This window comes from Grampus griseus (genome assembly GCF_964374135.1).
Source record: "Grampus griseus genome assembly, chromosome: 8".
Lineage (NCBI taxonomy): Eukaryota > Metazoa > Chordata > Mammalia > Artiodactyla > Delphinidae > Grampus > Grampus griseus.
The window spans coordinates 67,332,989-67,351,989 of NC_139002.1; the positions used below are offsets into that span (position 1 = coordinate 67,332,989).

Below are 19,001 nucleotides of genomic sequence, written 5' to 3' on the forward strand. Positions count from 1 at the left end.
AGGGAAGGCGAGGCCCTTTGATCTGTTGTTTTATGCTGCCTGAGCAAGGGAAGGGTCACATTTTTGAACAAATATCAGTGACTAAACTGTCGTTAATTTTGTCTTAAAATTTTTTTAAGGTGCTGGTAAATAGGAGGAGGGGTGGGGTGATGGGGAGTGTAAGTGCAGGGGAGCAGGTGCTTGCCTGTGGAAGTAAGTTGAATACACACTAGACTGCGTGCTGGGGGCTTTGGGCATTACTGTTGATTTAGAACAACCAGGAGGTGAAGGATCCTCTGTGATGGGGCAAGGTGAGAATGTGTGGGGCTGACTGGGCAGCATGCCTGGGTTTGAGAGGAGAGGGTAGCCAGCAGCCCTTTCGGCTGCATCCAGTGTGGAACAAAGGCTGGGATTTAATCTGGCCCTGCTATGGAGGGCCCCGCTGAGGGTGTCGGAGGCTCCCCCAGGGAGGGACACGCATAGTCGGTGGGGACGGCTCCATGGTCCTCAGTGGGCTGGCCGTTTGGGGAAGGTCCCAGCTCGAGGTCTAACCCTAGTGTCAAGGAGAGGCTAACCCAGCAGGGTGCATGGCGAGGCACTAAATCCAGCCTGCAGCCCCATCCCAGCTCGTGGCATCAGCTCAACCTGTGCAGTCCCCCTCCTTCCCTTGAGGAGATAAGTCAGACCACAAGTGCGCCCTTGGGTGGCCTTTGCAAGGGTCATGCAATGGGCTTAGGTAGGGCAGGGTTCTCTGGATTTAAATGTCCAGATTTTGGAAGAAGAAAGTAGGCTGTAAGGGGTTATCTATGGGACAACCATGCAATTTGTTGTCTAAACCAGGATATTTTTGCAAATGAAAGGGGGCACTATTCATAATTATGCTGGGAGAAAAAGCAATACATCAAACTGTCCTGGGCAAACTGGGCTGTATGGTCACCATAGTTTTCAGGCCATATCTGATGCTACTTTGAAGTTAACATAATGTCATTTACCAGTAGCTGCAGTGGTGGCTTAATGGCAGGCGTAATTTGCCATCAAATTCCTGGACAGCTGATCTAAGTCCCGAGAATCCCCGCCTGTGAGGGGAGCCAGTGGCACCTCTTCGTAGGAGGTGATCTCCACGGGGCAGCATCAGCAGGCCCAGCTGGGACCACTCTGAGTCCAAGGTCATTGACAAGGAGACATTCCCTGCCCATGTCATAGGGATTCTTTGTGCTTCGGAATGTTTTGACATGATTTTGGGGGCTGTGTTCCCACCCCCTTCTGACAGAAGCCCTGGCTCCCGAGGTTGGGGAAGGCTCCCTCCTCTGTGCCTGAACAGAGCCGAAAGCATGTGTCACGGTGCAGGGTAATTTCTGCCCATCTGTTTCCTGGGCCGGCAGCTGTGGTAGGTAGGGCTGGATCCCCAGTGCTGGCATCGCAGCCCTTGACAGCCCTGAGCTCACCATGCTTTCTTGGCCATCACAGGTGGACAGCCGAACCGAAGAGAATGACATGAGCAAGCGGAGGCGGAAAGGCTTCAACAACCTGGACGAGGTGCGTGTGCTCAGTGTCGGTTTACACAAAGCCCGTTTCCTGACAGCCAGTGGCCACAGCCCGCCCACCTGACCGTGGCAGTCGCCCTGCCCTTCTTTCTTTCCTCTCTCATGAACCACTGGGTTCCAAGCTTGGCTTGATGGGAAAAAGTTGGGTCTGGTCACTAGCTATGTCACCCTCCCAGGGTGTGGCTTATATCTGTAAAACACAGATGATGCATTTGCAATGGATGACATTTTGCAGAATTTTTAAAGATTAAGTAAGAGGACGTGTATAACATGCCAATCGTGGTCTTTGGCACCTAGGGTAATCAAGATATAATCACTATTAATAGTAAGTAGTAAAGAGGCACCAGCAGTCCCACTTTTCTCCCAGTCCTAGTTTCTACCTTTTGTGTTTTCTGTAAAGCAGATGTCCCAGCGCCCACAAATGCCACCTTCTGGTGAGAGAAGAAAGTTTCAGGCTACTTTGTCAAAGCCAAGCATGAGTCTCTCTCCTGCTACTAAAAAATTGATCAGAAAAAGAGTATCAGTTCTTGCTTCCCCAGGCAGCTCTGTAAAGAGACCTGAGATATATAGCTCATTCCAAAAAGCCATTCTAATTCCACAAAAGCAAGCTTAGATACTGTCTGTGAACTGTAGGCTATCAGCTTTAGCTAGCCTGCTGGCTGATACCAAAATGATGACATAGAAGCAAGGGGGATCATTTGTAGGATGCATTCATACTTCATTTATAGGACTTAGAAAGAAACTTCTTTTATCTTATATGGTTGAAGAACTGCTGCTCTTGGCTCTGGCATGAGCAAGAAGCCAGTGAACAGGGAGACAGTTGAGAGGAAGAAGCCGTGGCTGATGAACTGGGCTGGAGAAGCATCCCATTCCCCAGTTACGGGTATTGGCTCTGCCTTAAGTGCCTGTGATTCGCTCCCGCCTCCTCCCAAGAAGTTTCCCTTGGATACATTTTATCCCTGCGGGGAAGTCTTCTCCTGCCTTTCATCTGTGGCTTATTTGAGGGGGTGTTTGTGCTGTTTCTGTTGTTGGCAGCACAAGATTTAGAGTGTGGGAAGAAATCTGGTTGCACCTGCCCCTTCTGAAATGGCTCTGTCTTCTGGGCCAGCTGTTTTGCTTAAGTCAGATTTAACCAAGCAATGATTCTCTCTAAATTCTTGCTACTCATAAAGTGTGGGCCAAGAACAAGGGCACCAGTATCACCTGGCAGCTGGTTAGAAATGCGGACTCTCAGGGCCTACCCCAGACCTCTTGAATCCAAATCTGGTTTTGAAGGAGACCCGCCAGTGATTCACGTGCACATGAATGTCTGCAAAGGGCCGCTCTGCACGACCCACTGTCCTGGCCTACTTTGGCCTGTACAAACAGTGACCAGCCTAGCAAACTTGCCCTATTCACACTCAAGCCTGGGTTGCTATGCAGAGTTAGTTCCCACTTTGAAGTAGGGAGTGACTCTTTGGCTTGTGTTTGTCCAACTCTTCAGAGTGGCTGTGCATACAAGGTTTCCCGTGGGGCTGCTACTCTTAGAGAATCTTAAAAAAACCCAAAAAACAGTTGACTACAGCTTGCCTCTTCCCATGAATTTCTTCTAAGTGAACATATCTTTGTTTTGAGAACATCTGTTCCTGGGAGGGAAATTCATTGTCTCCTCAGGAAAACTGACTACCCTCTTGAGGTGACAATGCCATTTGTATTTCTGAGGCTGATGGGAGCAGATCTGTGGTACCGCGGAACAGACATTCACTGGACACCCATCATTTTTAAAGTTTTATTTGAGCAGATGAGCTAAGAAAATCTTACATAGAATTCCATTTCCTAAAACAGCATAACCAACTGGTCACGGTCAACATCTAAACAGTCACAAGTCGTGTCGATATCACGTGTCCCGAAACAAAGCAATGAGAAGGGCCCTTCACCTCCGTTACATCCTTCTCCAAAATCCCTAACTCTGGGCTAATCATGAGCAAACATCAGCCCGACCCAGATGGAGGGACTTTGCACAAAATAGCTGACCAGTCCCCTTCAGAACTGTCAAGGTCATGAAAGACAGTGAAAGGTGGAGAAACCATTACAGATGGGAGGAGGCTGAGGAGGCATGATGACTAAATGCAATGTGGGATCCTGGATTATGTCCTGGAACCTAAAAGGACATTAGTGGGAAACTGGCCCGATCTGAATCAAGTCTATAGTTCTGTTAATGGTATTGTGCCGGTGTTAATTTCTTAGTTTTGATAACAGTGTCATAATTATTCCAGATGTTAACGTTAGGTGCAGCTGGGTCTACGGTACGCAGGAACTATCTGTGCTGTCTTTGTAAGTTTTCTGTCAATCTAAAATTATCTCAAAATTAAATGATTTTTTTTTTAAAGATAGCAACAACAGAGCAGGACTCGTTGCCACTGGGAGTGGGGCGCAGAGGAGAGAAGGGAAGCCCAGAGCCTGTGCCTTGCCTCATTGACATCCCCTCTTGCTTCCTTCACCCCCCAATTCTTCACCCTTTGTCAGCTACATGATATATTTTGAAAACTATTCCGCTCATCATTTCATTATTGTATTTGACTTTTTCAACAGTCACATGAAGGTGGGTTATTGCTCGCATTTTATAGATTAGGAAACTTCAGAGAAGTAAATTGCCAAGGTCACTGGGCTGGGAGGTGAAAGAGTCAGAATTCAAACACTAAGTGTCTGGCTCCCAAGCCTAGCTGTGCCCGTCTTTGAGAAGACTCGTCCCACCTGTGAGCATTGTCTCCAGAGTGGGCATTGCCTCCTGCTTTTGCCTCACTTCCTCAGACCACAGAGGGTGTCCTTCTTCAGGAAACTGTCCTTGTCCTGAGCCCCCAGGCCCCCTCCTTGATACCTGGGTTCCAGAACCAACAACCAATGCATTGATTTGGCTTTTGCAGCCTTCAGCCTTTCCTAGCCAGAGCTTGGGCTCCAATCAAGAGGGCTGTAAAGAAGGTGGAAATCAGAACAAAGTCAAGTCCATGGCAAGTCAGCTGCTGGCCAAGTTCGAGGAGAACTCTCGGAACCCCTCACTCCTGAGGCAGGTGAGTCCTGTCAGATGTTCACTGACCCTGCCTACCTGGTGAACAGAACCCTCTGAGAAGCCAGCAGCAATGTCAGGCTAGCACTGGATCTCAGGTGTGCCAGCCAGACCTGGCTCAAAAGGAGTCTCAAGCTTCTTCTAGATTTGGAGTCAGACTTTTCTAAAAGGGGCTGGAGAGCAAATATTTTAAACTTTGGGGACCATCCGGTCTCTTGCAATGACTCAATTCTGCCATTATAGCATGAAAGCAGCCATGGACAATCTGTAAACAAATGCACGTGGCCGTGTGCCAATAAAACCGTATTTATAAAAACAGGCAGCAGGCAGGATTTGGCCCGAGGACTGTAGTTTGCTGATGCCTATTCTGCACTGGGGAAGAAATCCTTGCCCCGATTTTGTTTTGCTTTGCAACCATGACTTGTTTTGCAGCCATCTTTGAGATGGTGCAGCTGGAGGGAGCTTTAGAGATGCTGATTGCCCAGTCCGTGGTGAGAACACCTGTCCGAACCAAGGTCTTAGCTCCATGTGGGCCCATAGGAATGGGGACCAACCTCGAGAGTGTCCCCTGCTGCCCCCCTCTCCTTGTTCCCTTGGGTCAGGCTGGCAGAGCTGTTGTGTCTGACCAGGGTCCATGTGAGGCTGAAGGAGGTGGGATGCTGTGGGTCAGGCTGCAGACCCGGCTGACTTCTCTTGGACTCTGACTTGGAGTCTGCACTTGGATGGTTTTATTTGCTCCCCCGAATTCCTTTGGGGCACCACTGTCACATTACAAAAGCTTGGGACAAGGGGTTCAGTTTTTCTTTGGAGAACATCTGTCACATGACAGAATTAGGCTCCTCTCAGGAGAAAGACAAACAATTGGTTAATTCTGTTTAGAGGCAGTTATAGACATCTTCCTAGTCTTGATGTAGACCATGCCCCTCCTGGACAAACCGACCTTCCCCAGGAAGCCAGGTTTTATTATAAGGGGGCCATGTTCCTAAGACTTGTAACTGTCTGAGTTATTTTCTCAACTGTCCCTCCTGGAGGCTTGGCCCCTTGCAGCCCCCAGGTATTGATGAGGGCTTTCTTCCTTCAGAAGGACTGTAGCATCCCTTTCATCTAGTGGGCAGGAAGGACTTTGGGACTTGCCACCCTGGCCTGGTATGTGCCTGCCCAGTGCCCCGGGTCTGAGCCAAAAGCACAGCCTCCTGGGGATTCACACATTGTCCAAGAGAAGGGGACCATGGGACTTGCTGTTCACACGGACAGAGGGCCGGGGTTCAAGTTTCCTAGCTGGGCCCAGCTTGTCAGAGCTCAGCCCAGGGCTCGCTCAGCATCTGCAAACTCTCTCTCCCTGACTCTCCTCCTCTCCTCCCTCCAAGTGTCTGTCTGACTCGCCTTTTCCTTCCTATTTCCTGCGGCTGCTTTTTCGGACTCACCTTCCTCCTCCCAGGAGCACCGTGTCTCAGGGATAGGTAAGCCCATACTGCGCTCTCCCTCTGACCCTCCTGTTAACTCTCGCCGTCCCAAGCCAGAGGAGCCCACACCCAGCCCATCACCAACTCTGAAAAGGCAGGTAGGGCTCCTTCCAGTGGATGCTGTCTTGGTGAAACCAGAGGGAACTTTGATCCAGAGGGGTGGGGTCCGTGGCTGTCTCTACAGCCCACATAGGGCTGATTGTAGATTCTCTGGGAAGGCAAACACAACTTGAGGTTACCACCCTTATAGGTAGGAATAACCAAGTATGCAGCATCTTAAAATACATGCCAGTCAGGGGTATCGACTGACCAACTACCAGGCTCTTGGTGCTTTATTTGCTTGGGGAAAAACAGACCACAACACACAGGGTATTTTGTGTGATGCCCCTGGGACACTTAGCTTATTTGCAGACCTCTTGAGTAGGGTGATTTCTAAAATCAGTGGAGAAGTGACAGTGATGGTGGAATGGGCTCAGGTGGCCAGCTGGCCGCATGCCATTGAAGGGGTAAGACTGGGATGTGGTTAGACCTCCCCTGGTGTCTGAGCAGATGAGGACCTGCCCAGTGGGCAGGGAGGCAGCCAGGAGCCATGGGCTGAGGCTTTTTCCAGCTAATATCTCTGGGTTTGGAATTTGAATAGAATCACTATTATTGACCACAGCACTCAAAAGTGCCCGGTCAGCATTAGAAATTTGGTATTGCTTCTCGGGGAGTGGAGGTCAAAGGAGGTCAGTGTGGACATATTGCAGTGATTCTATGTCTGTGTGTGTAAGAATCATCTAGAGAGATTTATTAAAAATAGCAATCTCGGGCTTCCCTGGTGGCACAGTGGTTGAGAGTCCGCCTGCCGATGCAGGGGACACGGGTTCGTGCCCCGGTCCGGGAAGATCCCACATGCCGCGGAGCGGCTGGGCCCTTGAGCCATGGCCGCTGAGCCTGTGCGTCTGGAGCCTGTGCTCCGCAACGGGAGAGGCCACAACAGTGAGAAGCCTGCATACCGCAAAAAAAAAAAAAATCAATCTCTGGTACCCACCCCCTGACCAATTAAACCTGAATATCTGGGGATTGGGCCCAGACTTTGGGAACCAGGGTGGTACAGGCTCTGATTCAGTGGGTCTGGAGTGTTGTTAATAACAAGACGGTATTGTTAAGGAGGATGTCAGGTGATACTGATGCAGTTGGTGGAAAGTCAACACCCAAGGTTAGTTTGGAATCTGACTCAAGGTGGCATCTGGCGTGCCCTTGTCCCTGGTCCTCATGGGGATTCCTCACAGTGGCGGGGCATCCATGGGAGGGCCACAGTTGGGAAGGAAGCTTGATTTTCCTTCTCCCCCAGTTTCCCTTGGTGGTTGTCACGGGGCATGTGCTCCGAGAGCTAAAGCAAGTGTCTGCTGGCGGCGAGTGCCCGAGCAGGCCCTGGAGAGCCCGAGCCAAGTCTGACCTGCAGCTGGGCGGGCCAGAAAATCCCGCCGGCCTGCCTGCCACCTGCCAGGGAGCGCTGGCCCTCTCCGGGGTGCTGCGGCGGCTGCAGGAAGTGGAAGAAAAGGTTCTCCAGGTGAAAGCCTTGCTCTTTGCCCTGTCTCTGCCCTGCCTGTGTCTAGGGTGCCTTCCTTTCCTCCCCTCCCTCCTCCTGTCCAGGGCGGGTGCCGTCTCCCATCCTGCCGTGTGTGCTGAGGGCCACAAGCCCACCTGGCTGCCTCCCCGCCTCTCCCCTCACAGTGTCTGTCTCTATCTCTTTTTTCTTTCTCCTTTCTCACCTTGGCTGCAGAAAAGGGCTCAGAATTTGGCCAACAGAGAATTTCACAAAAAGAACATTAAGGAGAAGGCGGCTCACCTTGCCTCTATGTTTGGACACGGGGATTTCCCGCAGGTAAATGCGGGGCTTTCAGAGCCCCCAGGAACCCAGGTGTTGGACATCCAGGGAGGTTACTTGAATCAGTCTCTGGAGATTCATTTCTTCCTTCCTTCTCCCTCTATAGCCTGAAAAGCTATTCACTTTTTAAGTCACCAAAGGATTTGGACTGGCGTCTAAAAAAGCTCCAAATGAGAAGATTCAAAATAATTAGACAAATCGTGACAAAGGGAAAACCAAGGCAGAAAAGCGGGCTCAGGTCATAGGAAAACATTACTGAACAGAAACGTGTGCTGTCAGATCTTAGACAGCTTCTGAGTAGGCTGAGCTTCCTAGGGGTCAACACAAAGAGGGAAAGCTGGTCAACTGCGGGAATCACATCACAGTGCCTTTAAGGTGAAAGCAAGCCAGTTGCTCATGAAGTCTGGGGACAGGGTGGAGAGATGCCCCCATGGCCATCATTAGAGAGACCATGAATGTCGAGGTCAACCACGTGCTGTAACCTGTGCTCTGCTTTTGTGAAAGGCAGCACCAGCCAGAAGAATGGCCTTGCCTCAGGATAGAAAGCACAGCCCCCACCCCCGGCCAGGCACTTATTTAGAAACTTGCTGAGAAGAAGAGGGTGTGCTCACAAGGAGATGACAGAATTGAGGATGAGGCCCCACGGCGCTTGTACGTGTAAGGTGCTCCCTTGCCTACAGCAAGCCTGGTCTCTAGAACATACCGCCTCTGCTGCTTTCACCCAGCCTCCTCCAGACCCGTGTCCTCTGCTACTTGGCAGAAGTCATAGACGTGGGAAGGATACTTTGCCTTCAGTGCATTTTTAGGGTTCCATGTGGCTGCAGAGGTCCCTGCTGGAGCATCTACCCCAGGGTAGCCTGGGCTTGTCCTTTCCTAAGCTTGCAACTACTGCTTCATGCCAGGCTCCAGAGTGAGGCCTTCAGGAGTTAGTGCTGGTGTCGGCAGCAGACGTAGGCAGGAGCAGGATGGTTCTACTCCAGCTATTTTGATTTGACGAAGGAGCCAGAAAAGTTGTAGCAGAGTGAAGTGTAACCAGCAGTCAGATGGTCCTGCCGGGCTCCAAAGACACAGGCTACCTTTTTGTCCTGAGACGTGGGCCTGGATGTCCTTTCCCCTCCTTGGATGTGTAGGCTTGGGGGCTGCATCATCGAGACGAGCTTCACTGTGCATCTCCCTGGGGATAATCATAGTTTCCTCTGTTTCTGTTCTGTGCAGAATAAACTACTCTCTAAAAGCCTGTCTCATACTCATCCTCCGTCTACTCCCTCCTGCCTTCCATCTCCTGATTCAGCTGCTACTTCCTCTCCATCGAGTGTTGACTCTGTTTCTCCAGCCAGAAAGGTAGTTGTCCTGAACAATTAGCTTCCCCCACTCCCTGCATGTTCTGAGATATTCTCCGGCTCTGCTCCACCTACACAGACAACCATCTGAATCTTGGCTTGGCCGGGAGGAAAATTTATAAGATACTTTACAACGGTCCTGGGTTTGGTTTTGGTTTTGTGCTGGAGCACGAAACAAAGCAGAAGAGGCAGCACACAAAACCTTATCAAATGGTGCTTGCTTGTCAGCACGCCCTCGCTGGGCACCCACCATACGCCAACCACCATGCCAGATACTGAGAAAACAAAGCGGAGGGAGGTACAGTTCTCTTATACGGTGTAGATGGCAAACAGCACCTCAGCATAGAAATGTGTCACATTTTACCATACGATATTGCCAAATTTGGCTGGTTTTGGCCTAACAAAATGGCAGTCTCACGTGGTGAACTTCATTAATTCTATGAGAGGTTTAAGAGGCAAGATTCTAGGAACCCAGAAGGGAGAAGCCTGGGAAGGCTTCACAGCAGAGGTAATATGGGAGCCGAGTGTTAAAGATTATATGGAGGGATTTGGCTAGAAAGAAGTGTAGGGGAAGGGCATTTTAGAAAGGATCTGGCACGTGGTAAGGAAGTCAGGTAGGACTTGCATGAATCAAAAGACATTTCTGGTGCAACTTGATTTTCAGGTAAAGGTATTTATGGGAGTGCAGAGAATGAAGGTGAGAGCCAGCCCGCTCTTTTTGCGTTAAGGGAACTCACTCTGCCCTCTTGTAAAGAGGCACGGAAGGATCTGCTCTGCGTTCTAGGAGGATAGCGCAGGTAGCAGTGTAGAGGGTGGAGAGTTGGTGGGGAGCTGACGTTGGTTGAGTAGATGATGAAATGCATCCGTGAGCAATGATTAAGTTTGGGTTCTGGAGCACTTTTCATGTTTTTTACTTGTCATGCTGTTACCTAATATGCCAAGAACATTACCAGGCTGGTGTAGGAGGCGGGCAGTCTCCGGAGAAGCTTAGCCCCTGGAATGGATGAGCCTAAAAATGGACGTGAAGCCCGCTTGGTTAGCTGTTGCAACCATGGGAGTAGGTTGGAGCCTCTTTCTGGAAGACTGTGTTCCCCTGAACACCTCCGTTCCGTCTGTTCCCACCTGGGCCCGTCTCCACGTGCGGTGCTGAGTGTGCCCCTGTCAGAGTCACTGCTTGTTCGTTTCCACCCCGTTAGACCAAAGCACAAACCAGCCACCTGCTGGTGCATTAGGGAGAAGTTAGGCGCTGCCTCCTGGGAGTCCCACCCCCACTGACCTCCACTGCTGTGGGGAGAGGAGTGCAGGCAGGGTCTCCAAGAAAGGAGCAAGGAATATTAGGAGCCCCGCCCGCTCCAGGGTCCCCAGTGTGGATGAGAAGCATCCCTGGAAGGGCAGCAGGAGGTGATGCGGGGAAGCACAAACACCTCCCGTCTTCAACTCTACTGAACACAGCCATGGCTGACATGCCTGGCATCTTGTTCCAGGTCAGCTTTGCTTAGCCGTTTGACCTTAAACATTGACCTTGGGAGACTTGTCTGGGCCTCCATTTTCTCATCAACAAGAGAGTGATTCTTGGCTCACGTGATAGTGAGCTCTGTGGGTGAAGACTGGCATATTTGTCATCACCATCACCAAAGCTTCAGAGTAGCCTTTGTGTCCAGCTTGGGAGAAGAGCCTTCCCTGGGGGGTACTTCCTGCTGTGGAAAAAGATCACTGGCACCCTTGACAGGCTGATGGGAGGGGCAAGGGCACCTGGGCATAGGCAGGCAGTGGCTGGTGCTCCTGGCTGGGCAGCCAGGCCCACACCTTGCTTCCCTCTGGCCCAGCCCCTTTCCGGCTAGCCCCGGGCATGCCCTCTCTCACCTCTGCTTTTCTTTTGTCCTTAGGAAGTCCTGACTTGGTCACTGCCCTCTAGAGTTGAGAGCAGAGGTGGGACAAGAGAAGCCACCACACATCCCAAGTCCCCTGACTTAGTTTCCAATAGGTATTAGTTCTCTAGGTGATGGCAAGAGGCAGCCTGCCCAGGTACACGTGGGGCTGCCGGGGCCTGGCAGAGACACTTCTCATCGTGAGCCTATCCTGTCACATCATCATCACACTCCACTGCAGCCCTTGGCTGCTTCTCCACTGGGCTCTTCAAGCAGCTTTAAACCAATGTCACTCATTAAGCCATTGAGTGAGCATTCATTCATCCAATGAATATTTATTGAATGACAGCTGGTGTCAGGCCCTTCACTCTTGGGATACACATCAATGATCAGTAGTTACCTTCCTGCCCTGATGAGGCTTGCATTCTAATAGAGGGAGGTAAATAATCAGCAATAATATAATATATAGGTAAATTACATGACATATCAGAAGGCAGTTTTTCCCCTGGAAAAATTAGAGCAGGTAGCAGGGACCTGGCATGCTGGGGAAGGGTAGCAGTTTCCAATGGGGTAGCAGGAGGGCTCTTCCTGGGAAAGAGAATTGAGCAGAAGCAGAGCCTCAGAGAGGAAGACAAAGGTCCAGGGAGGAGACTAGTTCCCAGGGCTCCTGACTCCAGCCCATGTTCTCTCCTCTGTGCCACAGCAGCCAAGTATGAATGGAGGCCTCGTCGGGGGACCAGCCCAGAGGTTATGTGTGTGTAGAGCCCCAAGCCCAGGCTCAAGGAGGGCTGCAAATGGGGTGGGTGGGCTTCAGGATGGCCAATCCCAGGTCCTCTGGTCCCCACCGCTACAGGTTTGTTCTTTGTTTCTCCCAGGTTGGGGTAGAACAATTGCTCCCTGTTTTTTGTTTTTTTTTTTTAAATCCCATCTCCCAAGCCAGCCTAGGCCATCAGATAATGGTGTAATTGGGCTATGTTAATAGCTTCTGACTTACTAATTACAGGCTGATGAGCTTTTCACTGTGTGGCTGGGAATGATTGGGGAGCTCTCAGAAAAGGCCACCCTAGGACACTTACTCTGTCTGTGCCTTTGTTTCTCCATTTGTAAAAAGGACCCAGCTTGGACCTGACACCCCCAGACCCCTCCAGATCTCACCATGAAGCCACTGTAGGCAGTTAAGCACAGAGTGGTGAATTTCCAGCTTCAAGCAGTTTTGGAAAGGATATTGCCAGCTGCACTGCTCCCCTGCCCCACCTGCAACTTTCCTACCTCTCCCGGACCCCACCCCAGCATTGATTCCACACTGGGCTTTGCACATTGCAGAATCTGAGAGAGTGATGGCCTCCTCTGAGGAGAGAATTAGCTGCCCCTTAAAGTAGGTGACAGCCTGGTGACAAACAATTTTCATTCAGTCCTGGTGGAGCTCTGAGAGCCTCTTCCCTGGAGAGAGCCTGGGGCCTTAATGCTTCTTCCCAGAAGATTATGGGCTGCTCTGATTGCCCAGTGACTCAAGTTTGCCTCATTCAGGGGAGCCAGAGGAAGGAGGATGCGCTTGGAAACTGATGCTGAGTTCTTAGCAACCTCCTGGCAGGCAGCCTGTTTCTCTTCCTGCCCTGGAGCCCTACACCTTAATTCTGAGGATCCAGGGTTAATCACCTCCTCAGAGGAACAGACATAGTCAAACATGTCATGAGGATCACGTGCTACTGACAGGGATGAAAACTTGGGTTACCAGTTCCAGGAGATGTAGCCAGGGCTCTACCTTCATTCAGACTACACTTGCCTGCCCTCTCAGATTGGCATGTTGCCTTACATTTCAGTGATGCAGCTGGGGTTTTGGCCTGAATAGTCACAGGGAACCTTGAGGCCCTCTCGTTTAGGGCCCAAATTCTTATAGGAGTCTTATCTTTTAAGACCGTGGGCTATGGGATCATGCCCAGTCTGATCATCCCATCAAACCAGCCCTCCGGTAGCTCTATCAGCTCCCATCAACCCTTAGCTAACTTCTTTCTTCAAGGCAGGAGACCACTGCCAATTCAGCCTTTAGCATGGCTGCTAGCCATTTACCAAGGCTGGTGAGCTCTTGCAAGATCAAGAGGCAGCTGAGTGTTTGCACAGCTGAGCCAGAGGGAGGGCCTCACGGGGCTGGGTGCTGTGGTTAAGTCCTCCTGGGTCAGAAGAGCAATGTGCATTGCAAAAGGAGCTCTCTCTACCCCTGGAGGTGTTTGTTTTAAAACTGGATTTGCAGGGTTTACTCTAGAGATTTGCATATTAGAGAGAAGCTGGGTGAGTCTTGGCTGGGCAATCTGCCAGTGTTTCATCTGATACAAGGGTAGATCTCAAGGCTGCTCCAAACTCATTGTTCTCTCTGTTCTGGGGCTAGAGCTAGGCAGTGCTTTGGAGGTAACCTGTGTGCATCCCAGCCTGGGGGATTTTAACTGGCAGAATGCTGGTGTGTCAGGGAAGCAGGGTGCAGTAGTGAGAAGGGTATAGGCTTGGAGTCACGCTTGGGTTCAGAGCACCGATTACTTGATTACTCGCTGTGTGTCCTTGGATGAGCTAGTGGACCTCTCAGCACCTCATTATCCTAACCTATAAAATGGAGGTGGCAGGGCTTCCCTGGTGGCGCAGTGGTTGAGAGTCTGCCTGCTGATGCAGGGGACACGGGTTCGTGCCCCTGTTCGGGAAGATCCCACATGCTACGGAGCGGCTGGGCCCGTGAGCCATGGCCGCTGAGCCTGCGCGTCCGGAGCCTGTGCTCCGCAACGGGAGAGGCCACAGCAGTGAGAGGCCCGCGTACCACCAAAAAAAAAAAAAAAAAATGGTGGTGACAGCAGCTACTCCTGAGGATGACTGGAGTAATGCAAACACCTAGCATATATCGAATGCCCCAAGTATCCAGCAAATGTGCTTTCTCCCCAGTGGAGGAGAATTCCAGAAGAAAGCTCACTTACCTAAAAGGCATGTTGATTCCTCTCTTTCTAAAGGCAAAGAAGTCACCTTCAGGCTTCCATTTCCATCCCAGCCACTTAGGAGCGCTGTGGCCTCAGGTGAGTTAGAGCCTCCCTGAACCTCAGCTGCCCCGGCCTCAAAGGGAGATTATCAGACCCACCTCGCAAGGCTGTGAGGGTTCAACACAGCTCAGCGCCTGGCACCAGGGGACGTAGGTGCAGACATGGCCGTCCACTGGGAGGTCATAGCCCCAAAGACTTGCCTGCATCTCAGCCCTGAGGGTATCATTTCCAGAGCCCCTCAAATAAGGCAGTTTCAATCCTTGCCCTGAGCATATATGGCTGAGGACTCAGGCCCACCAGCCTGTCCTCTGATGTTTCTCATCCAGGGACTCCTCAGTGAGGAATATATTTGCTCAAGTGGGCCCAGGAGACGACTTCCTCTAGCCCTACGTCGAAACTTCCCCTTCCCTCGAGCCCTCAGCCCCGAGGCCCTGGAAGCTCTGCTCCCAGCCCTGCCTGACCTGTATGGGCTTCCTTATCCCCACAGCAGGCCAGGTGGCCACAGGAGGCCCAGTTCTGTGAGGAAGCACAGGCCAGACACCTGGTGTTCCTGGCTGAGTTCCAGGCCCAAGGGGGGATGTCACCATTGTTTGGACACAAGCAGGCCCAAGAGCCTGCTTCCTCCTTCATTCAGGGGAGCATCTGCCCTGCGCTGGGAGCGTAACCATGAGAAAGACACAGTCATGACATGACTGTGCAAACCGGAGGGGAGATGACCGATCTCCCAGCATGGAGCAGGGTGAGAAAGGCTCCAGCATCCAGATGGGGACCATGCTTGGCGATGGTGCTCGCGACGACAGCTCATGTCACCATGTGTGAATCTCAGTTGACTCGGGGGAGAGAAGCCAGTGTCTTCATCTGTGTGGGCCACGTTATCCATACTAACACAGAGGAGGGACCCCAAGCAACTGCAAGTCCCCCCGAGTGAAGGCCACCGAGAAGAGGAGAAAAGAAAGAAGTTCCAGAAAGTGGAAATTTGAAGCTGCACCAATTGCGATGCTTTGGACTCATAAACCATCTGCCAGGCGGTTCTTGGGAGCCCAGCACCACGTGACGTGCAGCCCAGATTCTTTGATGACTCTGTCACAGCCCTGTGAGGATGGCAGTGGTCTCCCCATTTTACAGATGAGGAAGCTGAGGCTCACAGAAGGGAAATGAAGTCTGTGAGGTTAATCTAATGTAATGTTAGATGATGGCCCACCTGAAGTCTCCAACCGTTCCAGCTTGTTCTAATTAACTAGCTGAAAATAACTAGAATTCAAAGGGGAAAGAGGTAGTGAAAAACACCCCAGTTCTTCAAAAGTTACATAAATATTGAAGATACATAAAGGGTTGCAAAAGCAGTCCCATGGCCCTCCAAAACTACCAATTCTCAAAACACTAGTGACTGCGACCAGTGTATTTCTGGCCAGATCATCGGATTGCCCAACTTTGCATTTGGACAAATGATTCCCAGCCAAATTGTAAGCTCTCCTCTTGACCAGCACCCCAGGAGCATACGTGCTTTTGCCTTTCGGTGCAATAATCTCCTTGTTGAGAACCTCTGGCTCTTACTCTGAGGTCAAACCAGGATGAGTTTTCTGGAGGTTTCTCCATGAGCGGAGTTTCCTTTCTTCCTCAGGATGCCGAGGTGTGGTCCACGGGCAGGCACTGGTTTGTGACCCAAGGAGCACAGCAAGTGGGAGTAAGCATTAAACACTTGTAGAGCAGTTTGACATTGCCACACATCCAAGCGGGTGATCGTACTTCTAGTAATTCATTTTATTGAATCCAGAAGTATGAGGCCACGGTGGATTCGAGATTTAAAAGGAAAAAGCAAAACCTGGTCATTCGCCACCGATAATTTGAGTTAGCAATCCATCTGGTCATGTCCTCACTGTCTTGGAGCCAATGAGGCATCCTGCTGTCAGGAAAGAGGAGATGACCCAAGACCCCAGGGCAACGTCCGCTTTCACACCAGTCTTTGGGATGAGCTTCAAAGGCCCCCTCTCACCCCTTGAGACAAGCTCTTCATCACCTGGTCTCCTTGTGACCATCCACAAGTCCTGGTCTACCTCTTGGTCTTGGTGATGATCCTGGGCATGGTTTCCATTCGGTTGTAAGAAAGCCTCTGTCACAGGTGGCAATGTGGATGCACCTGGGAGAAAGGAGCCTTATGTAAATAAGGGCCCATAATGAGAGGAAGGACCAGGCTTGGATCCCCTGGCCGGGACCTGTGCTGATAGAACAACCGAGCCGGCCCGAGACTGCACCCCCAGCAACCTCAGGGCCCTCTGCTTGCTTCTTCTGTAACTGCTCCCAAAGTCAGGGTTGCACAGGAGCTCAGCGGCACAAAGTGCTTATTAGCTAAGTGGTTACTAAGGTCTCATCAGGGACCTGTAGTTAAAGCCCCAGAAAGTACGGTCTTAATCTCTGCTCGCTCAGGGGAGGCAATACTTGCGCGTGGGTCTGTGACATCACATGGTGCCTTCCTGGGAGAGCGCCTCGGAGCCAGTGCACACACTGGGTCGGGGAGGCAGCCACACAAGGGGAGTGTGCGCAGGGAGGTAAATCTGACCTCCCCTCTTTATTTTGCTGTAAACCCAGGAAGGACCTGGTATTCTACAGCTCCTATCCGAGGGGCCTGTGTCGGGGGCCCCAGCAGGGGATGGAACATTAGGCAAGTAATGGCATATTGTCCTGAGCCAGCGCACCTGAACCTCTCTTAGAAGCAGGAGCCAAGTTTCTTGGCATTTGTGAAATCCTGAAAATGGCAGAATGTATGCTTGGAAGCAGAATCCTCATCTCTCCCAGGTGGGGCCAATGTTGGGTTGCGGGGCGGGGGGGGGGTGGATAACTGGCCTGGCAGCTGCTGCCACGGAGAAGGAGTGAGCTTTGTCAGGTCTGAGGAGGTCCTGTCTGTCTGAGTCCTGGGATCAGACACCCCAGCAGGCCCCCGGCCACATTTTCCATAGTCCCCCAGAGCCCTGCACGTGGTCTGGCGTGACTGATCCAGAGTAGCTACTGGTGTTGGGACTTCCTCAATGAGAAAGGGGGCAGGCGTCTCCTGGGTCTTTTTTTTTTTTTACATCTTTATTAGAGTATAATTGCTTTACAATGGTGTGTTAGTTTCTGCTTTGTAACAAAGTGAATCAGTTATACATATACATATGTTCCCATATCTCTTCCCTCTTGCGGCTCCCTCCCTCCCACCCTCCCTATCCCACCCCTCCAGGTGGTCCCAAAGCACGGAGCTGATCTCCCTGTGCTATGCGGCTGCTGCCCACTAGCTGTCTGCCTTGCGTTTGGTCGTGTGTATATGTGTCCCGGGTCCTGCCTTTCTCCCCAGCCTGCTTGGCGTCCCTTCTGTCTTCATCCTCTCTTGGTGCTTGTGCCTTTGCGGGCACCCGATGTGCTAGCCTCAGGTCCTGAGGGTGGGCCCTGCTCCCAGGAGTCGGGGGCTGGGGACGCCAGCTGCCACTTGCTTTGCTGTCCCCTGAACTTCCTGCTTGGTACTTGAGGCTTGCACAGCAGATTCGATGTGGCCTTCCAGGAGCGGTCTTGGGTTTCGATGGAGGGCCTTCCTTCGCCCCTGCACGAGTCACTGTTACTCGCCATCAAGATGGCTATCAACCTGTGTCCAAGGGCCTTCCGCCTAAATTGTTGCTCTCCATGGCCACACCTCCCAGAAGCTGGATTCAGAGGCTGGGGGAGCGTCTGGAGCCTCCCTCCCTCCAGGGTCTTGGGATCAGGAACAGTGTTTATAGATATAATCTCATATTGTGCATTTTTGTCCCCCTGCAGGGGAGACTGCAGTATTACCAGGCTGGCCTTTCAGAGCTGGTATGGAAAGAGGGAGCAAGTCGGGGTTTGCCCAGGGGTGTATGTGTGATTGTGCTATGTCTGCTTGGGCTGTCAGCTCCCACCCCTTCCGCAGCTCCATGACACGCCGGTGGGGTTCCATGCATTCATGGGTAGGCATGGACCATCATGTCCTTGGGAGCACAGACACCCACAACCTGTCAGGCTGTGATCCCCAGAGCCAGCGTGGAGCTGACTTGCCCAGCACCATCTCTGGGGCCCTGGGCACTGCCGCCTGGAGCTCCCCATCCTTCTCCCTGTACCTGCCCAGTAGGGACCAGCATTCACTCCCATTTCGGTCGTGTTTTTGTCGGCAAGGTGGTCTGCATGCTGACCTGACAGGACTCAGGTTAGACGTAGCCATAGCTCCCTATGGGACACGGGAGCTGCAAGGCAAGATGAATTCAGAGGGAGAAGGGAGGGTGGAGTCAAGTTCATCTTGGTCCAGCCCTGCCAAGTGCCAGGCACTCACACACACGCTCTCTCACTCAGTTCCTGCCACAGCTCCGTGAGGCAGGCACCGTTTATCCCCATTTCACTAAATGAGGATGCTGGGCTCAGAAGTTGAGGACTTGGCGCCCCATCTCAGAACTGGTTAGTGGTGGAGCAGGGTCCTAACCCTCCAGGTCTGGGAGTGGGGGGTCTGGGGCAGTTCTCACTAAACAGTAGCTCCCGGCCCTCCAGAGAGGAGGGGTCTTGGGGAGGGCGGCCGCAATGCAGCTGGCTTGTTTTCTTACTGTGAAGGCCTCCCGGGCTTGGGCTCAAGAGACAGCAGAGTCCTGGCTCTTCTTGCATTTCTTTCTAAGTGGGCTTGGACAGATCCCTTCCTCTGGTATTTATTCCCCCTACCTGTGAACCAAGCAACTCAAACTCCTGAAGACCATGTACCCTGCAGGCCTCCATCTCTCTTTTCTCCATCTGCAGAGTGCCCACTGCCTACTCTGGGCTGGTTAGGCCTCTCCTGGGACGTTGGGTGCCGTTTGCATGTGGGTGTGGAGCCCTCTCCCACCTCCAGCTTGTTCGTGTCTTCCTTCTCG

General features: G+C 51.8%; 1 protein-coding gene across 5 annotated transcripts in view; it reads left to right on the plus strand.

Moving 5' to 3' along the window:
* Nucleotides 1-19,001, plus strand: part of MICAL2 (microtubule associated monooxygenase, calponin and LIM domain containing 2) — a gene marked incomplete at its 5' end in the record, with an annotated part of 88,350 nt that overhangs the window by 61,191 nt on the left and 8,158 nt on the right. For 2 of the 5 annotated variants that reach the window (XM_082660241.1, XM_082660242.1), the window contains 7 exons: nt 1,447-1,515; nt 4,427-4,570; nt 6,005-6,127; nt 7,366-7,584; nt 7,798-7,899; nt 9,118-9,243; nt 14,098-14,160. In XM_082660241.1, coding sequence (XP_082516367.1) covers nt 1,447-1,515; nt 4,427-4,570; nt 6,005-6,127; nt 7,366-7,584; nt 7,798-7,899; nt 9,118-9,243; nt 14,098-14,160 — 846 coding nt within the window. The remainder of the gene's footprint in view (nt 1-1,446; nt 1,516-4,426; nt 4,571-6,004; nt 6,128-7,365; nt 7,585-7,797; nt 7,900-9,117; nt 9,244-14,097; nt 14,161-19,001) is intronic. The other 3 variants (XM_082660243.1, XM_082660245.1, XM_082660244.1) reach the window with 3 other exon arrangements.